General features: G+C 37.5%; 1 protein-coding gene and 1 long non-coding RNA gene across 2 annotated transcripts; both read right to left on the bottom strand.

Annotated features, from left to right (window-relative positions):
- LOC109224860 lies at positions 8,152 to 11,636 on the bottom strand. Its single transcript, XR_002067772.1, has 3 exons — positions 10,500 to 11,636; positions 8,924 to 9,882; positions 8,152 to 8,809 (listed from the first exon to the last, which is right to left on the bottom strand). It is a non-coding gene; the product is annotated as an uncharacterized LOC109224860 (long non-coding RNA).
- Positions 14,006 to 16,433, bottom strand: LOC109224861 (isoflavone reductase-like protein). The gene is made up of 5 exons (XM_019389418.1): positions 16,165 to 16,433; positions 15,809 to 15,943; positions 14,810 to 15,047; positions 14,502 to 14,705; positions 14,006 to 14,409 (listed from the first exon to the last, which is right to left on the bottom strand). Exons 1-5 carry the CDS (start codon positions 16,345 to 16,347, stop codon positions 14,243 to 14,245), a joined length of 927 nt encoding a protein of 308 aa, XP_019244963.1. The 5' UTR covers positions 16,348 to 16,433; the 3' UTR covers positions 14,006 to 14,242.

Genomic DNA, 21,688 nt, shown 5'->3' on the forward strand with positions numbered 1-21,688 from the left:
CGAAGCACAAGGCGATAAAGGGCGCAGAAACAAAGATGTGCGGTCTGCAGAAGGAATTCTTCGGCCGTAGAAGAAATTGGGGACCACAAAATTTCATCTACGGCTGCAAACCAAGAAGCCCAAAATGTGCGGATCACGCATGAATTGTACGGCCGCAGAACTGGGCTTTCACTGACAGAGATTCAAAGTTCAGAGAATATGCAAAAAGACCAAGTCCTGAAGCCCTTATGAAGTGAGGACCACACAAGAATTGTGCTGCAGCAGTCCAGAAATGTGCGGCCGCAGAACTCACTTTCCTGCCAGCTGAAGAAATCTGCAAACCGCACATGGAATTGTTCCGAGGGGCATTTTTGTCCGTAATTTTTAGCCTTGTATAAATAGACGAGTTTCACAAAATTAATTTAAGTATTAACATTCAAAGATGTTGTAGTCGTTTCTTTTTACTATTTTAGGAAGTTTTAGCTTATTTGAGTATTTTAACATCAGATTTCATCATTTTGATCTTTCATTATGAGTTTAATAGCTTTTCTTCTTTATTTTCTACAATTTGCAATATGAGTAGCTAGATTTTTACTAGGTTTGTGACTTAACCCTAGTGTGTAAAACTTAGGGGTATTTAAATTAGTGCTTGTTTATGATTAGGTGTTGATTATTTAGCTTAGTTCATGCTTCAATTTTAGAATTAATGGTTGCAAACATTGATTCATGCCTATTTGACTTAGTATCTACTTGAGAAGGAGGGACCTAGTCTAGGCTAGTCTAGGATAACATAGCTAACAAGGACTTGAGTTAACTGAGAGATTGATTAACATAATTAAAGGGTTCAAACTAAAGATAGTAAGAATCCGACGTGTGCTCTTGTCAACTGTTTTAGTTGATACCCATTTGGACTTGAGAAAGACAAATTGAGCAAAATCACTCTCTGATCGAGAGGTATTGAGTGGATAATATAGAGTTGAGAGCTATAATACACCCCAATCAAAAAAATAAGCATTAACGTCTTTATCCCATTAGGCAAACACCTAGGCTATGGTCACAACCACCCTAGGCCTTTAACCTATTTGAAAAAACCTCAAAAACATTTATCTCTAATCTATTTTCTTTAGCTTGCATTCATTAGAGTAACAGTAGAAGTAGAAACAAAACTCTATTGTGGAAGTGCAATCTTATATAACCCACTAGCTTGCTTCAAATATTTATTCCTCACACCCCTCATAACTTCTAGTGGATTCGACCCCGACTCATAGTTGGGCAATTATTATTGCATACGACCGTATCGTATCTCTTATTGAGGTGTGTTGATGACATCATCAGCGTACTCAAAAAGGATAACGGCCTCGAGTAGACGATCGAGTTCGGAAAAGCTTTACGAGAACTGAAGGTGTATCTGTCATCACCACCGTTGCTCTTAAAGCCCGATCCCGGGGAATATCTCCTCGTCTACCTGACCATCTCCGAAGTGATAGTTAGTGCAGTCTTGATCCGAGAAAGTAAAGGTACGCAATCTCTCATTTATTTGTCACGACCCAAACCAATAGGCCGCGACGGGCACCCGGTGCCTTACTCAACCGAGTACCAACATAACGTATCTTTCGTATCATACTATCATAGGTAAATGAACCAGAAAGGTTTTCATGAGATAACTAGAATAAGGCATGAGGGAATACTTGATATAGGGTGACTCAACATGATATATCGACTTATACATATGACGTACAGGCCAATAAGGCCTGCATGATCCTTTATATACTCAAAACATAGGCCAACAAGGCCATACAAGTATCTGTATACATGACATCTGTAAGCCTCAAAGAGTACATAAATATCATAAAGGTCGGGACAGGGCCCCGCAATACCAATCAATACATGTCCAAATCATACTGACCAAATAAGAAACTCCGAAGCAAATGGAGCGCACCAACACCTTCCGCTGAGCTGATAGCCTACTTGGAGGACTCTCAACCTGTCTATCGGGACCTGTGGGCATGAAACGCAATGTCCCCAAGCAAAAGGGACGTCAGTACAAATAATGTACCGAGTATGTAAAGAATGAAAATCAGTAATTAATAGACATGAGAGAAACATGAAGTAAAAGACTCAACCTGTAAGTCTGAATAGCTCTGTGAGTCATGAAACATTTATAATGTCATGCATATGCGTATATATGTCATATCATGCATACGTATATGTGTACATAACAACATCAAGCCTCTGAGGGCATCCTATCATATCATCTCGGCCACTGTGGGCAAAATCATCAACGTATACCAGTTGATCAGGTGGTGTGCGTATATAACGCCATGACCTTTCCCTATACCCCATATACATATAATATACGCGTATATAATATCATCTGGTCATGGGTCAATGTACATGTATAAATGAATGCAATGCATACTGAAGTAAGTCAATAAGATCTCTCAGAATGTCATAAGATCATTATGCCTTCGATTAATATCATGAAATAAACTTTATCAACATACGTATTTTCTGAGACCCATGAACAGATGATATAATAATAGGACACATGGGGAGTACAGAACATAGGCACCTCTAGTACTTCTATGAATAGAGTCATTTATGAGAGTTGTGCATTTGCTCGTTTTGTTTGTATCGTATGGATCATGCCAAAAGGAAAGAAGGGATATCCTTAACATACCTGAGCCGATTCTCTTGACAATCCTCTAACACATGTAAATCGCGACAAGACACGTAACGGTGAGATCGAAGTAGGGAAAAATTCGTATGATATTCTTGAGAAAGATTGTACCGTACTCTTTTAGAATTGCAAGTCACGTTACCATTACATAATGTAATCTCGTATGGATTTTGTTGTAGCTTCATCCGCACTCTGTATTTATAAGCATCTCCATTTTGTGAATTAGAGAGGCCTTTTATCTTAGTGGGTGTGGGACCCACTTATGTGGTGACTTAGCCACAATTTCCTCTAAATATGCCACCTAGTATATAAACCAAAGAGTCATGGTTTGGTGTCAATTGAATTGATGTCAATTATCTTACGACAAATCTTGTCCTTGAATTGATGTCAATTATCTTACGACAAATCCAACGTACAATACTACGGGGTGTAACATCAACGTCATAGCTTCATGAAAGCTTAGACCCTATTTCTAATGCCACCCTATCTCGGTGGTAGGTTAGGAGGTAGCCGATAAGGTTCGTCCGCATGGGAGGCTGGTCTGATAGGGTTTTGTCCTAGGCTGCTAGAGAATATTGTTGCGTCCACACTATTCTTTCATTTTCCATAGTATCGGCCCTTATTCATTGGTTTTTATTATTGTTTTTCATCTATTTTCTAATTCTTATGATGTTGTTATTACTCATATGGTTCTGTTGATGTTACTAACATATTGTCTCTCTCTTGTCTCTTTTCGTTTTCTTGAGCCGAGGGTCTTTCGAAAACAACCTCTCTACTCTTTGGGGTAGGGGTAAGGTCTATGTACACTCTACCCTCCCCAAACCCCACTTGTGGGAATTCATTGGGTTGTTGTTGTTGTTGTTTTTGACAAAAGGGACACTTCGAGTTGAAGTATACGAAGGAGGGACTATTTTTCTCTTTCATTGCCCGACTCCTCAATACTCTCAAGTCGAACAATAAAGGGACTAGATAGACTAGGACAAGAACGCCATCCAATGCCCAAATTTTGTAACTTTCTCCAATCATGTAATCAGAAGCACCTTAACAAAAGGTTAAGTTCGATCCTGCTCGAACAATACTTGTCGGCCCTTGGCTGTACATTAACAAAAGGTTAAGTTTGACCCAGCTCGAACAATACCTATCGGCCCTCGGCCGCATATTAACAAAAGGTTAAGTTCGACCCAGCTCGAACAATACTTGTCGACGCTCGGCCACACCTTAACAAAGGTTAAGTTCGACCCAGGTCGAACAAACACTTGTCGGCCCTGGGCCACACCTTAACAAAAAGGTAAGTTCGACCTAGCACGAATAACACCTATCGGCCCTCGGTCGCACCTTGATAAAAGGTCAAGATCGACCCAGCTCGAACAACACCTACAAAAGGTTAAAATTCAACCAAGTTCGAACAACACCTACCGGCCCTCGGCGATTCAAAGAGGTTAAAATTCGTCCAAGTTCAAATGACACCTATCGGCCCTCGGTCATGTTTCGATATAAGGTTAAACTTAACCGAACAAGTTCAAACCTAACCGATCGATCCGCAGACATACTCGATCTATGCGGACAAAGGCGTAATTCAGCCTATAGCTATTCAACCCAAAGACTACGACCAGTCAAAGAATGACAGCGAAAGTACGAAGGAGCAAAACACGCGAAATACAAGAACAAATCAAGGCAAATAAGAAAGGCGCAAATGAAAGCAAAAACCAACTTTGATATTTATAGACAAAGGTTTCTTACAAAGACTCTTGAAGACGCCAACAAGAATACACAAAATGATAAAAACAAACTACTGCTGGCCATCGCCATCACAACCCACAACGTCTTTACCAGTCCGGTCTTCAACGGCACCACCGCCCCGATTTTCAACACCCTCTCCATCCTCGCCCAGATGGTAAATAGAATCGTACTGGGCCTCATCCTCAAAGTGATCAATAGCATCCTCCCTGTCCTCGTCTTCTTCTCAGGGCGAGGCATAGTCGGGTCGTAGCCACAAGAAACCCGAGCCTCGTGAGCCTTGACCTGAGCATCCTCAAAGTCTGCGGCAGGAACGGAGCCCGACACATGCAACTCACGAAGCACATCCAATTGGGCCTCGGCATGAATCCATTCTTCATACAGCTCAAAGGGAATGTTGGTGAGGCCAAAAGCTTAGATGAAGAAGGCCGTGCAAGAAGTTTGGCCTTCTCGGCCTCCAGAGCAGCAACTCGATCATAAAGATCGAAGGTCTCTTTTTCCAACTCCCCACCCCTTTCATCGAGTCGTTCTTCTTTAGCCCTCGCCGTCGACAAGTCATTTTCTCGCTCAGAACAAAGGGTTGGGTTTGCCAATTCAAGGAACTCCACGCTTCTCCAAGCCTTCGACCGAGCAAACTCCGCCTTATCAAGCTCTTCCTGCTTCTCGGTGACCTCTCCACTAAGAGCCTCTGCCTTGAACTGGAACTCTTCAAGTTGGCCTCGCAGCTGGACCACTTGGTCTTGGAGATTGCTGCATTGGGCCTCTATGCCCCCGCTAAGCTTAGCTCCTCCTCTTTGCTCCTCAACGTCCCTTCAAGGACGCTGCATTTCTCCTCATCCTGCATCAGCTCCTCGTCCCTCTTCTTTAAGTCCTCCTTCATGACATGCACATTGCCACCTTCACGAAGCCGACAGTGGAGCTCCCGATACTTCCTAAGGCACGTTATATACTTGTCTTTCAACTTCACGTAAATGTCTTTAATGTCTATATGTCTCCTCTCCTGTCGAGTACTCTCAATCTCTAGAATAACTGTATATAAAACAAAGAAAAGGAGTTAGAAGTTACAAAGAAACCAAAGCATAAGGAAAATAATATATGATAGTCGTACTTACTAGAGAGAAAGACCAGCAATGTTATTCGACAGAGTGCTATCGTTTATCGTTTGAGGGTTGTACCCTCAACCTTAGAACAAAGAGGATCGTGGGAAGGGACTACTTCCTTTGTATTTACAAGCGGATTACTATCCATTGGGATCGTAATAGTTCTAGAGCCCACTTCTAACCTCACCTCGAGTTGAGTAAGTCCTCATCGATCATCCTCAACTCATCCAGATCCATATCGGAGTCACACCCGGTGTCCTCTTCAGCAACGACCTTCTCTCTAACATCAGTAGAGAATGGGACATCTGCGACATCCCTAGAAGACGAAGCCTCCTCTTACCTCAAAAATGCGAGGCCATCGTCAGGCATCCCGCCTTCTACCGTCCCCCCTAATGGACGCATCGATGCACTCACGTTCATCTCCTCCAAGTAAAGAACCTCGGAGCTCACTCTAGTGCTCTCTCTAATATGGATTATGGCTACCTCTCGAAGAACGAAGTCACATTCCTCCAAGTTGACGGCTACTGGCCTTTCTCCTTCCGCATCTACGGCCCTCCTCTTACGAGGCATCAAACTACCATCCTCAGGAGAGATATTGTCGTCCTCATCAATCAGTGAGAAGAGTTGAGGAGCAGAAGTAGCCGACTGAACAAAGGCAGGTTCTTCGACAGCGGCAGCCGAGGGAGGGGTCGGCACAAAAGCGGTGGTAGTCGCAATAGGGGCAGATGCCGAAGGGGCATCATCCTTCCTCCAAAAGGATGACACTGGTGCCTAGCTCCTTCGAGAAGATCCCCTACCTGGGAAAGAAACAAACATTTGAGTAAGTAAAACGAATAGGTGTACACTAAAAAATGAAATGACCACGGGAAAATAGAAAAAATTACCTATCGAAGGAAGAACCGGTCTGAACTTCTTGATGAAGCTCGGCCAATCGCGGATCCCTACAACGTGGGGGAGGATTTGTTCGACCTAGTCAGAAATGTGCGTGACCAATAGGGGAGGGTGATTATTGGCTACAAGGAAAGGAAAAGTACTTCAATTAATTCCGAGCAAGTAAAAGAACACAAACAAAACGAGCACTTACGTGTGTAATTCCATGCTTCGGGAAAGCCATCGGCGTTAGCCACCACATCATCGGTCCTGACATAGAAAAAACTGAGCCAGAATTGGCAATTGACCTTATCGTCCGTCTTCACCACCAAACATTTGCCTCCATGATGGCAAATATTCAGCATCGTTCCCTTATAGAAGCTACGGGCGAAGAGATGAACCAAATGTTGCAGCATTAGCTCGACCCTGGCCATCTCGGCGAATTTGTTCAGCATTCTAATAATGTTGTAGACGTATGGTGCACTCTGAGCAGGGAAAACACTGTAGTGATGATAGAATTCCTCCACAACCGTAACGAGGGATTATTTCCTCCACTAACGGGAATGCTTCATCCTCCACTAACGGGAATGCTTCATCATCAACAATGGCGGAAGCACCCCCCTCCCCCCCCCCCCCCCTCCCGTGAGAAGGAAACACAGCTGCTAAAGGAGCAATGCGGCTCCCTTCACCGGCGTTTGATGGTGAGTTAGACATGATGCAAAGTAATAAAGAAGAATAACAAGAGGGAAATAATGGGATGGAGTAGAGAAACAGAGTGAGGAAAGGAAATTCAGAGAGGAAAATGGCAAGAAGAAGGATGGTGCTCTGAAAAGTTAGAATAAACAAACTTCAAACTTGAGTCTAAAAATATCTATCTAAACCCAAAAACGGCTCGTCATAATTGGCACCAGAATTGAAAAGGAAGATTCAATCAAGGGTCATGCACGAATCGAGGCAGTGTATCAGGTTTATGCGTCATAATGACACCCGATGTGATGACGTCATTCTAATCCTTGGATAGGATAACTCCAGAAAATCGCCCGTGAAACCTGTGGTATTTGAAATATGCGGCCCAAAGAGGGCCACGAAGCCTGTTCGGTATGAAGTTTATGACTCTTGCAGCTTACTCGATAAGTTCAACCGAAAATGACATTATCTTCTCATTAAGCTTGACGAACGCAAAACACAACACGAAATTGATGCTCGCTAGCCAAAGATAGAATAGTATGATTATCGCCTCCACAGGGATTGGATTTAAACAATGCTCTAGTGATTCCCGGTTTAACCTCTATTCAGGATGATCAAAACTTGATTGTAATGATTATGAACTACGATTAACTACTAAAGCAAAGAAACTGATAATTGATCGCAAAGAACTAGAGATCAGCAAAGTTGTTTTCTATTCAATGTGAGGAATAAGGGTTTCGACATTATAGGTGCAAGGTTGTTATTTTGGATATGATACTGTTATATTTCACTCTTGAGGTTCTATCGATTCCCACGAATTCAATAGGTGATTAGCTTATGCTTCCGATTCAGACTCCTCTCTCGATTAAGTCTAAATCTTTCAAATAAGCTAATCTGAAGTGCAGTGAAACTTGCAAGAATCTAAATGGTCTAGGAGAAATTTCTCTCGAATATTTCTCAATCTTAATTTAAGAGGTAGATCACAAAGCTCTTTCGATTACTTTAAAGAACTACCAAATAAATTAAGGCATGCATTGCAACAATATTCAATATTATGCTCCTCTTCCGATTAAACAAGAAAATGAATAACATCACAACTAGAGTTAAAGCTCCTCCAATAAATTCAAGAAATTAAACAATAATCAATTCCATAAACAATAACCAAATCACCAAATCATGTCAAACCCTAAGGTAAACTACTCCATAATTATGGAGTAAGTCATCACAAAATGAGTCAAAGAATAAGAAAGCATCAATCTAACATTACAATCCAAACTCCCATATTGAATTGATAGAAAAATGATGAAATCCTGAGTCTTCTAGCCTCCAATGCTCTCCAAAAGCTCCCCCATGTCAAAAGTCCTCTACAAATCCGTGTTTTTGGTATATTTATACCATGTAGGAACGGTCCCGGATAAAAGTACCTTTTCCAAGCCAAATTGGGACAATTAGACTGCAAAAATACACTAGCGCAGCGCGCCATGCGCTGCCCCATGCGCCACATTAGTGAAGATTTTCAGAGAATTGATTTCTCCACTATGGAGGAATTTTGCACTAGCGCCCCGCTCCACACTATGCATGGCGCAGGAAGGTAGTGCAATTTTCTCAGAGTAATTTTTTTTCTCATTTGACATCCAGACTAGGTCCTCGACCCAACAAACGCGATCGACCTAATTTCTTGGGCTTTTACTCTGACTTCAAAGCTCCAACTTATTTAAATTAGCTCCAAATTATCTTAATAGTTCAGAATCATTTCCTGCAAGGCATAAAACACATATTAAGTGCAATTCACTATCATTTAAGCTCAAACACAACCAAAATGTTGTAATTAGAGTGCAAACTATGACTAAAATACGTGATTCTAGCGTACCATCAATATTCCACACATAAACCATTGCTCGTCCTCGAGCAATCAAACTGCACTTCACATAGAGACAACCTTTTTATCAGACAACTTCCCTAACGTATCATGCCAAGAATATTTGAAGCAGACTAAGCACCATATCATAACATCATAGCCTCAAGACTCGACTCAAAAGCACCACGCATTTTTCGCAACCTGCTTACCTACTTTAACACAGAGGTAAAGATTTTACCCTACCTTCGCAAATCATGTACCCTGACACAAACAATAGAGAGTAGTTCCACACACGATAAATTTCAAGAGCAATTAAGACTCAAGATAGACAAAATTCACTAAATCTCATAATTAAGATTCATATGCCATAGAAGACGTACCGTAGGCTTGTCCGTAGTGTAATACTCTACTAATTCGAGCTCATTTAGTCAAAGATCAAGTAGGACTTAATTTGGTTGTAATGTAGGCTACGGGATGGATAGGATAAATTTGGATATAGTGACTACACCCCATAAGCACTTAATACATATACATTAACAATTCAAACCCCACACTTATGTTGAACCAAACCCCAACCTTCTCAACATCTCGAATCTAGCCAAAATAATTTAATATTATAATCAAAAGAAACGAAAACAAACACACATATACATATTTACATCCCCACCCCACACTTTAAAATTTGGCATATCCCTATGACACACAAGTAAAAAGCAAGAGGTAAAAATAACTCCCCTGAATTGTTTCCGTTTCAGAGAACTTATGAACTCCACCCCTAATTCTGAATTCATTCCTCGTTTTCGTTCCTTAGGATTCTTAATGGAGCTCATTAGGCCAAAGTCCTCTAAGGATATCTGCAAGCCCCGCTCTTTTCTTTCTTTCTTAGCCTCATTTTGAGTAGTGGATTGTTCTTGTAGGATCATTCTCAACTTGTTTCTGCATTCTTTTACAGGATCAATCCATGCATATTCCTGTAAATCACCAAAAATAAAGTCCACATGATCAAGGTTAGAATAAGAAAACAAAGAAGAAATGTCATGTGAATATTCTTGTGGTATGTCCAAGACAATTTTTTCCTCATTCTCTTCTAGTAAAGATTATAAATGTGTAAAGGTGGATGGAGGTTTGAACTCTTCTTTTATTGCTTCACAATCAACCAAAGCCTCATTTTCAATCATCTCAGTTGAATCAGAGTCCTCTTGCAGAGTGGAAAACTCTCTCTGTAGATGTTCATCCTCTCGGGTAGGCTCATTCTCAAATGGTATCTCCTTCATATAATCACCATTACAATGCAATGGGCTTTCTGAAAGTATACTTACTAATTGATTCACTTGCTTTGTTAGGTTCTTAATGGCTTCATCATTTTGTATAACTCTTTCTTTAATACTATTCATGAACTTATACATAAGCTCTTCTAAACTATCATTCTCCTCTTGAGGTGGTTGTCTCACTTCGCTCTCATTCCAGTCATAATAAGGGTATTCATCCCAATCAGAGTCAAGATTGTGCCCATATGAAACCTCATACCTATACGGACTAGAAATTGAGTGAGACTGTTCAAAAGACGAACCCTAGGAAGGATACTTACCTGCTTGATAGTCAACCCATAGATGATTTCCACCACATTTACAACAATTAGCAGACTTGTGATAATGTTCATCTGCTAATTCTGCAACCATTTTCTTAGGCTGGTTGTACTCCATCTTCACAACAATTAGAGTTCAATGTCAAGACTATTTTCTTGTAGTTTTCACCCCTAGAACTTGCAGATGCTACAAAAAAAATCTTGAAGGCAAGTTAACTAATGAAAAAATAAAAAGAAAAATGCTTATTGACGATTATCTTAAATTGCGCCACATTAGTGAGGATTTTCAGAGAGTTGATTTTTTCACTCTGCAAGAATTTTGCACTAGCGCCCCGCTACGCATAGCGCGTGCAGCAGTACAATTTTCTCAGAGTAATTTTGTTTTCTCATTTTTTGACATCCAGACTTGGTGCTCGACCTCCGAACGTGATCCCGACTTAATTTCTTTGGGTTTTACTCAGACTTCAAAGCTCTAACCTGTTCAAATTAGCTCCAAAGTATCTTAATAGCTCGGAATCATTTCATGCAATGCATAAAACACATATTACGTGCAATTCACAATCATTTAAGCTCAAACACAAGTAAAATACAGTAATTAGAGTGTAAACTATGACTAAAATATGTGATTCTAGCCTACCATCAAAGCTCACATACGAGAACGACCTCAATAAACGGAGGGACTAACTGTATGGGCCAAAAATTATCTCTAATATGATCAAACCATGTTAACACTAAAGAGGCATTCACAGGCTGCCATGTGTTATCATTACGACTTCAATAAAGACCCGCCCAAGGTCGAAGTAGTTCCAGAAGCAATGAAGGTTGCAGTTGAAGAGTCAGCAAGGATCAAGGTCGAGAAGACGACGTGGATCAAGGACGAGGTCGATCATCCTAGACAGGGTCATAACGACTAGTTTTAGGATAGGACACGAAGGAGAATATTCTAATGGATATTCTCCGTGCCTTAGAAATATGTTCCATATAAGTAGAAAGAGACACAATGATAATGGGGAGGAGATATTCATTTGTAAAAAAACACATTGACTTTATTGAGAGAATTTGGCCATATTACAAGCATACGAAAATAGCATTTTTACTAAGATTCTTGTCTAACGTTTCCACTTGATCCAAGAACAACCTGAGTGTTCAAAAGCTAATCAATCATTCATCATTGTCAGAAAGAATATCCACAGATCTCACCCCTTTTCGGGTGACTCACACATTTTTATTTACTTAAATGACATTCATTGTTATTTACTATTATTTAATGCTATCTCCCATCTTTTTGGATCATTGAATACTGTTATTATTGCTCACATTCACTACCATTCGAACAAACATACATCTTATCCGCTATAAAACTGACAACCTCATCTTTTGGATATTATTATTAGCTAAGATTGACTCTGTTTTACTTAAATTTAATTATTTGAACCCAAATCTATATTTTGGGTCAAACAACGTACAATTGGAATTTGTGCACCCAGTTAGCCTTTTTTATTTGCACTTGCGAAGAAGTTGCTTCTTGGAGGTTCATATAAAATTCCAATACACCCTGTGCTATCGTGTCAAAGTTGTCTGTTTAGTTATAATTTAACTCTTAACTAACAAAACAGTATGTGCCTAATTTGAAGTATATTACTACAAGAAACAGAACAATGGAAACTTGAAGTGGAAAATTCGAAGATAAGATGATTTTGGGCTAAATGAGTTGATAAAGTGGGCTGTGCCATGTGGATACTTAGTCATAAACACACAATTGGGGTAACAACTTCCTAACAACCGAAACAGAGAAAATAACAAGATTATCATCATAGTAATTAGTATCTTGCTTTTATTACAAATGGGGTTTTGTTTATACAAATCATACACGTCCAATTGGGCATTATATGTAGTAATTTGGAATACTTTAGTATCATCAATGCAATTGTTCCTAAAACATGGCCAGTTAAGTAATTATAGGTCTTCTTGTAGTACCTAACAAGATATAGTTTTGCTACTACATAAAATCCTTCATTTTAATGTCTTCTGAAAATTCTCTATCAAATGAGTGGGAGAAATTTGATCTTGATTTTATTCTTTTGGGCTGTTCTCACCATTGTTACCCCTGTTCTTGTCCGTTTGTCAGCTTCTGCAAAAGCCAATGGGGAATATTTTGTTATGAAACACACAAGTAAGGATATTTTTAGAATGGTCCATTACTTCGTAGCAATAGTGTTACAAGTTTGTTTTTAATCTCTCTTTTGCAGGTGACATAAAGGAGATAATAAAGGATGATAAATTGATGGAGTTGTTGCCAAGGAGGGCGCTGGTCGCGGCGGTGCCGCCGCAGAAAGAGTCGATGCCACCATTGGTACCTGAGTCGGGGCCATTTCCGGCCCTGGCACGGGGATGACGAGGTTATGGGAGATGAAAATGTTGGTAAGCTATTATTTATATGTTGTTAATAAAGATCCTCCAAAAATGTTGCCGCACCTGTGTTGAATTCTTCAAAAATAGTGTATGTTTGGAGGATGACACAAGTGCGACAACATTTTTTGCGGATCTAAGCAAGGTGTGCATGTGGCCATTGAAGAGTAAGGACTCTATTTTGGGTTGCAGAAATTTAGTGCCATTTTCCAAATTGTTAAGGCAGCTTCATTTGGGTATTGAGATAGGGTCGTGCATGCATTATTAGCAGGGGTTAGAGTGGACACTATGATTTGTAAATATATCTAGAGAAGGTACATTAACAATTCCATTAATTAAAGTAAATACTTTTTCCTTCTATTGTTCTCCCTCTTTTTTCCATTGAATTTTCCTTTACCACGTAACAATAATGGCAATGGGAATCGATGAACTTTGAGTATAAATGAAGGTTTTATCCTTTGAGCAATGTTCCACCTAAAGTTGGAGGGTGTACCTAACTAGCAGGAGAAAAGCAGAGGAACTTCCTGGAGTGTGTCTAAAGCATGATAATGGTAGGGTAAGACTTCATTATTTCATCATACCAAATTGACAACATTTTCCAATCCTATGTATTCGCTCATTCCCTCAATCAGCTCTTTGATCGCGATACTATTGCATAGGTTCTTAATAGAATTAATGACGGGGATAGGTGGCACGCATCGCTCTGAATGAAGAGTCGGTTAACAAAATAGAAACTATAATAAATGTTTATTTCTGTGAACGAGGGAATTGAAAGTTTGAATTCCTTAGATGTTAGGGCAAATTGTCCGTTGATTATGTTCCATACGTTTGAAAACTTGGTAGCTGAACTCATTTGAAAGCTGGTGAAAATGCAATATGTGTGCGAAAAAAGACAACCCAGTACATAAAGCATCTCGCATTTATGAAGGGTCCGAAGAAGGGTCGTATCCCAGTGGCGTGGACAGTCTACCCTAATAGTGCAAGCATTAGTGGATGTTCTTTTCAAATATCTCTATGAGTTCTCTTGGATCAATCCCTTCTTAATGCTGACAAGGCTCTTTCATCAGCTCAATAATGATAGCTTAAAGTCCAGCTTAAAATCTGGTACAAGAAGGTAGACAATAATGCAAAAGCAAAAATACACCAATGTTCTCCATTTTCGGTAGTTCCATAATATAATTAGATGATATTGAAAACAGATATAAGCTTAAAACAGACCATTCACCAAGTCTCCGATCACGCAGGTTACATACACTCACAAATCAAGACAAAATGTTTGACAACACTCATCGTGTAACATTTTATTCGAGTGATCGGAGACACTAAACGTGTAGAATTTAGACAAAGTGACCAAGGTATTCCTCCACAGTGGTGTACTTGACATCTGGATAAAGTTCTGAGGCCTCAACCCCAAATGATGGCTCGATCTTAAAATTGGTTTGATCACCCTTCACAAATGTTGCGTGGTTGATTGCTAGTATGACAGGCAATGGCATTGGAGATGCTGCAACAGTATACAATATACACATCGTCAGGATTACCAATGCGAAATTGAAAGAACAATCTTAATTAAATCAAGATGATAAGATAACTAACTTTCTATGTCTTTGAGAATTTGCTCCTCCGGAATGTAGATTTTCTCCAGAGTTTTACCAATCATTTTCTCCCACATAGCCACTAGCTCATTGAACGATAACGTGTTTTTGGGAGGCTTAATGTAGAGGGTCTTGTTCAACGTTCTAGGATCATCAACAGCTTTAATAGTATAGGTGCCAATGTCATGTTCTTCATTGAATACAGCTGCAAACAAACAAACAAACAGTATACAAAAATGAGACATTTATAATCAATGGAGTCATAAACCAACACTGGTGTCGCGGGGGTAAGAACTTTTTTGCGCGTACCCTTAACATTTCCATCCCCGGGAATGATGACTTTGTCTCGAGGGGGAGCAGTGGCTCCAGGCTGGACCAGAGTTGGTAAGAAATAACCAGCAAAACAGTTGCATGAGACATAAGTATAAGGAATTCCTTCAGCTTCAATAGCTCTGCGGATTTGAACTTTCACAGCAAATGCAGACTTTGCTGGTTCTACAGCATTGGTCTTATCAACATCCATACCAAACTCCGAAGGGAAGAATCTCTGAAAAAGTTAAGTATAAGATAATTTATTTCCATAAACAATATGTAAAACTGGTGTTGCCACAGAAATCAGACTGAAAATTGGGACCGGTTTAGATTTTCTAATTCAAATGTGATCTATAAATTTAAAAAAATTATCAACTACTACTGTAATTATCAAGATTCCCTTATTATCCTTTTACCTACATTACTTCTTTTCTTATATTTGTTCAAATGTTATTCAGGCTAATTGTATCTAAGTACCGGTAAAGTTGCCTTGGCGTAATAAAGTTTCTGCCATATATGGGGTGGATTTATAGCCCAATATATGGGGCACGTGAACCCATAGTCTCTCCGTCAAACTAGGTATTATATATATATATATATATATATATATATATATATATATATATTTATTTTCTAGAATTTATCTAATATTATCTGCTGGCATCCATGCTCCAAAGAGGCTAATGGTGCACTTGGTTGAATGCTAAATTATTTAGCTAGAAGAGTAAGGATCAATTCCCACTTAATACTTTCTTTTTTCTCCTTTCTTTAATGGTGCACCCATGTTATAAAGATCCCAGATCCGCCTGCAGAGTAAGGCTACGTACAATAGACCCTTGTGATCTCGTCATTCCACGGACCTCGCACAACGGCTGCTTTTTTTTTTTTTTTTGTGTGTGTGTATCAAAGTACTATGAATGAGCATTAACAGATAGAAATGACAGAGTACTGATGCTAAATGTATCATAAAATATTGAAAAAATTAGAACCATTTACCTTAATAATGCCAGCTTCTTTGATAGCAGCAATGATCTTAACTTGATCAGCCAATTGCATCATCCCCAATGTTGATATTACCACGTCCACTTGCTTTATAGCCTTCACCAAACTCTCATGATCATATAAATCACCCTGTTCAAAACAAGAAATTTACAATTATTTGCATGTAAAATTTTAATTTCAATTATTTTTCCTCATTTTACAACAAACAACAAGTCTAGTGTGATCTCATGTGTGGAGTCTAGGTAAGATGGAGTATACGCATATCTTACCCCTGCCTTATGTTAGAAATATTCGTTTTCCACATTTTGGTTTGCATAAAAAGAAAGAATTAATGCACTATATATACATACATGAAGAATAGTGACACCCAAATTCTTGAAATTCTCAACAATTTTACTCTTAACAGGGTCAGAAACTGTGCTCTCTCTAACCAAAGCAAAGGTGGGGTGTCCAGATTTTGCACTTGCTTCTACTACAAATCTTCCAATATATCCAGTTCCTCCAATGATCAGAACTTTGCTTTTCTCAGCCATTTGAAAAGTAGAGATTAATTTCAGTGGGTGTAAAAGTGAAGTTGAATGAGCCTTCTCAACAATTTGGTTGTGGCATCAAAGCATGCTGAGGCAACATCATTTTATGCACCGAGCTAGGTGTGTGTAAGTACCAAAATGACCTCGATGTTCCAACTAACCTTCTAACTAATTGTCTTGCTTCCTTTGAGGACAAATTATTTAGTAAAAATAGCACGGTCTAGTCAGTTTTCGGACTGGTCATTCAAAAATAGCCAGCATTTACCAAGTCAATGAAAAATAGCCACTATTTTGCTGCAACAGAGACCGGTCCGGCATAATATACTGGAGTTCGGTGCACCTGTGTATGAACTTCCAGCATATTATGCTGGACCGGTATACTTTGCTGGCTCCAGTATAATATACTGGAGACTGGAGCACCGGTGCTCCAAACTCCAGTATATTATGCTGGACCGGTATATTATACTGGAACTCCAGTATATTAAATTGGAACTCCAGTATATTATGTTGGAGTATTTTTCCGGATTTTGAACAGTGTTTTCGTTCAGATTTATCTTTACATGCTAAGTGGCTAAATTTCGATTACTTTTGAAACTGAGCTATTTTTGAACGGCCACTTATAAATATGGCTATTTTTTGAATTTCTCCCAATTATTCACGACTTGGATAGTGTAGAGAATTTTTATATATAAATAAATTTGAAGATCTGTTTTATTTTTCTAGGTCATTAATTTCATTGTTTATAAATGTTATTTGCAGTTATCTTTAATGTAACTTGATGGTGTAAAAAAATTTAAATCGCACTACAAAATCGCATGCAAAATCCCATTACAAAATCGCATAAAAAATTCAACTTCTTTTTTTTTCAATTTATGTGGCATAGTTTACCTCACATAATTTACGATAGAAAGAAACACATTTGAAACTTGTAATTTAATATCATAATATTTGTGTGGCTATAAGATTTTTGAAACTTATCATATGCCATAATATTTGCATGGCGCGCAATAAAAGCTTGTCATTAAGAATGAAGAAGTTTAAATTAAATAATTTTCAAATTAAAAAGAATTGCTATGCTTTTTCAAATGGATTAAAAAATAAATACTTCTGCTTAAACTGAAACGAATGGAGTACAATTACGTATCATCAACCATAGATTGGTGTTCTAGTGAGTAGTGAGTAGGAGCCAAAAGAAAGGTAGGTAATAGATGGCACTCGGATTAACATAGTTGAATCCTTTTATTTGATTTTCGTCAACTAAGAATTTGATTAATTATTTTAAAAAAAATATTTTAAATAGTTAGAGCTACGAAATGGACATAGTGGCATAAGATCGAAAGAGAATTAGATTATCAACGACACTGGAATTAGTTTAATTTTTCGTGGCTGTTCAATTCATAGCACGATTATAGCTTGAGTTAGCTCCAAACAAAGACCACAAGATGGACTTCTAGAAAGATTAGATATACATGGTTTCTTAAGCAAATAAAATGTACGCAAATTAATTTAGTTTGATTGGAAATGACACCCCCCCCCCCCCCCCCTCAAAATCCAAGAAAATCTTTGGTTATGGTTCTCTCTATAGGTTAGGTAAAGGGTCATATATGGAATTGCCAATTTGGTATTGTATGACCAAATATTAAAGGGTAACTTATAAATGAATGAAGCCCATATATATAAGAATGATAATTATTGCAGGTTATGACATTACCTGTAAAGTAGTTTAATTTGGGGTGTCAAGTTGACATTGAGTGATGTTGCGAGAAATGGAAATATGTGAATATGATCACATCTACACTATACTTTTAGAAACCCCACTAAACCATGATCTTGACCCATTTTTTGTTGAGTTGTGAGTGGCTCGGGAAGGAAGGATGGAGTCATGGAGACAAGAAAGATGAATGGAAATGGAATCTTGCATTTTGTGGGGGGTTTTACTAAGGATTTAAGTGATATATGTTGAGTGTAATTTTACTACATTATTATTAGTTTGACATGTGATAGTAGGATGAAAATCATTTACACTCCCTAATTTTACTATAAAAATTAAAGTCCTCCCTCAACTATGAACAATTATCATTCTCCCCCCTTTATCCTGCACAATGTCTATGGTGCCATTGTTATTTTCAATTCCACCCTTAATCCTTTTTTATTGTATATGCTATTTTTTATGGTTTTACCTATAATTTAAATTATATTATATCTTTTTATAAATAATAATTTAAATTTATTAAAATTATAAATAGAATAGTCCTTTTTAAAAATTTATCATTAAAATCTATCATACTTTTATGATTTTATTTAATATAACGCGCATTAAGTATATTTCTGAGTTACATTTTCTTAGTGTTAAATAGATAATCTTAGAAATTTGTTATAAAATCTGGCTTTATTTTTAATAATTATGAGACTTTGTATTACATGCATTGAACATATATTTATAAGGTTCTTACTATTTTTTATTCTCGGTTATGTAAACAATTTTTTTAAATTTGAATGCTATTAGTAACATTATTGATAAGATTAAATTATTTTATTTTGCTCATCCTTTTTATTAGTCAACGTCATTATATTATATGCTTCGTTATCATTTTTTTACTTTTTTCATTTTAAAAATTAAATTTAGTTGTTATATAGGTACATAACATAATTATTAGAAAAGAAAAAAAAAATATCATGATGTAAAAAAGGTAAAATATTAAAAACAAAAAGAAACAAATGTTGATAATATAAAGGTTAAAATAGGTATTTTAAAAAAGTCAATTGAAAATGGGGGAGAATGACAATTGTTTAAAGTAGAAGGGGAGTTTGGTTTTTAAAGAAAAGTTCGGGGGTGTAGATGATTTTCATCCGTGATAGTAAGTCACTTATATTTTCTTTTTTCTTTTTCAGAGTTTTTTAAGAAAATTGGAGTAATTCCTTGGATGGTCACTTAACCTATGAAAATATTTTAGCGAAGTTATTTTTGTTTTTTTTAGGACAGTAAAATCACTCAACTGTTACCTGTTGACTCCGTAAATAAATATCACATATTTAATATACCATATCACATTAAAACCCCATTTTCTAATATTAAAACACATTTAATCCTTGTACCCATTTAACCCACCAAATGTGAAAATGAGTCCACTTTAAAAGTTCCTTAGGCTATTCATATTCGGGTTTTCTATTTTTGTTTGGATCGGAGTTTCCTGTTTGTGTCTATTATTTGTGTAACTGCCGACAATTATATCTCTTTGTGTGTGTGTTGTCTGTATTATTTTCCTATTTGTTTCTGCCGATGAAAGGCTTCGTCGTTGTAAATTTATTATTCAAAAAAAAATTCAGTACAAACTTAATTATGGAAGAAATTTTTTCTGGATTTATACTTTTTTTAGTACTTTTTTAGAGACTTTTTGGGTCACAAGACTACTTAAAATAAGAAGCAATTTTTCTGAAAAATAAAAAAGAATATCGATAAATGTAATTTTCATCTCTCTATGATAACATACATGGCCTATAATTTTTATAAATATCATCTGTTTATTGTAGGAATATCTAAATGCAATATTGATATAGTTTTAAGTCTTTTTGAGTCATATTACTGCTGGGTTTTTTAATAGTAGAAAGATAAATATTAATGCTGGAGCAAGGAATGATGTTGAGGGTCTTTAAATTAGATCCATTTTCTTATTGGATGGTTAGATGAGTATAAATTGTTTTTTGGTAACCATTGTGAATTACCATTAACAAACCAAAACAGTTATAAATAAAGAGCACCTAATTCCACATAGCTGAACTTTAGGCCTCCAACAAAACAAAGCTAAACAAAAATAGAATGCTAGTGACACATTAGCTTATATATGTACTAACCCTCTACATCTCCTTGCTCTACGAGACGTTCTATATGATTCTAGCACTACATCCTTTTTAATATGTGACACTATCTCTGATTTATGTACCGTTATTCCTCTGAACAATCTCAAATTCCTAGTTTTCCAAGAGTGATATAGTAGAGTCCCCATATTGCTGCCATCAACTCTTTTTTGAATCGCGACCATTGCTTCCGTTTGAAACTTTCTAAAACTTGCTTGAAATCACTTGCCCGAACCTGTATTCCTGTCCATTGCACCAATTCTTATTTGCAGAAAAGCATCAAATCATCTGCAAAGATAATATGCGCAAGTTTGGTCGGCTTGCAAATAGGATGATATCCAAAGTCAGGTAATCTGCTTGCTATCTTCACTATCCTTAAGAGATAATCCATCACAAGAACAAACAAAAGAGGAGACATAAGATCTCCTTGTCGTAGAAATCTACTTCCTTCAAAAAAGCCATGGCTTTCACCATTTATTCTAACAGAAAACTTTGTAGATTAAACACATGTCATGATTAAGTGTCTGAACTTTATTGGAAATCCAAATCCCTCCAAAGCTTCATTAAGAAACTCCTAATTAACCATGTCATATGCGTTTCGGATATCAATCTTCAATAAGCACTTTGGTGAAGTTTTCCTATTGTAATGTCTTAATAAGTCATGAGTGATCAAGACATTGTGCATCATTGATCTGCCTTCAACAAAAGCTGACTGATTCTCTGCTACCAAGTAATTAATTGCCTTCTTTAGTCTGTTGCAGATCATTTTAGAAATACACTTATAGATAATATTGCAATAGAAAATTGGTCGAAAGTGGCTTGCAAATTCAGGAACCTCTATCTTGGGAATAAGGGCTATATTTGTAGTGTTAATCTGCTTCAACAGTTGGCCATTCTGAAAAAATTCAGGTATTTCTTCTGTGTCTTCTGTTCCTATAATGTCCCGTGCATCTCTAAAGAATCCACTATCATACTTATCTGGCCCATGACTTTTATTCCTATCAATGCTAAATAAAGCCTTTTTCACATCCTTATAGTATAAGGTTGCGGCAAATCCATCTGTTGATCAATAGTAAGTATTGTTTCTTCCTGTAGTACTCTATTGTTTACTCATGTTTTTGAATCAACTCTCTTCCCTAAAAAATCTTCATAATACTCGACAAATATTCTAGCAATAGCTTCAGGTTATTCTGCCATACTCCTGAGCTATCCTTTAACTGAGTAATCGAGTGCTTCAATCTCCTATGTTTGATCTCAGAGTAGAAGTACTTTGTATTGTCATCTCCCAACTTTATCCATGAGGCTTTGCTTCTTTGTTGTAGATACGTTTCTGCTAAGTGTGAGAATTTCTTGAACCTGTGATAGATACCCAATTCATATTGTTGTAGATTAATATTAGTAGGGTCTCTCTGCAGTTGTTGCTGAGCCTCCTTCAGTAGCTTCCTATCCTCATAATTAGCTTCATTTACAATATTGCTAAAGAAGTCTG

This window comes from Nicotiana attenuata, chromosome 4, assembly GCF_001879085.1.
Source record: "Nicotiana attenuata strain UT chromosome 4, NIATTr2, whole genome shotgun sequence".
Lineage (NCBI taxonomy): Eukaryota > Viridiplantae > Streptophyta > Magnoliopsida > Solanales > Solanaceae > Nicotiana > Nicotiana attenuata.

Excerpts from the sequence above, each read along its gene's own strand:
- LOC109224861 (XM_019389418.1), bottom strand. The coding sequence starts at position 16,347 with ATGGCTGAGAAAAGCAAAGTTCTGATCATTGGAGGAACTGGATATATT. Across the intron at positions 15,048-15,808 it reads AAGAAGCTGGCATTATTAAG|AGATTCTTCCCTTCGGAGTT; the intron begins GTAAATGGTTCT and ends TAACTTTTTCAG. Across the intron at positions 14,410-14,501 it reads AATTCTCAAAGACATAGAAA|CATCTCCAATGCCATTGCCT; the intron begins GTTAGTTATCTT and ends ATACTGTTGCAG.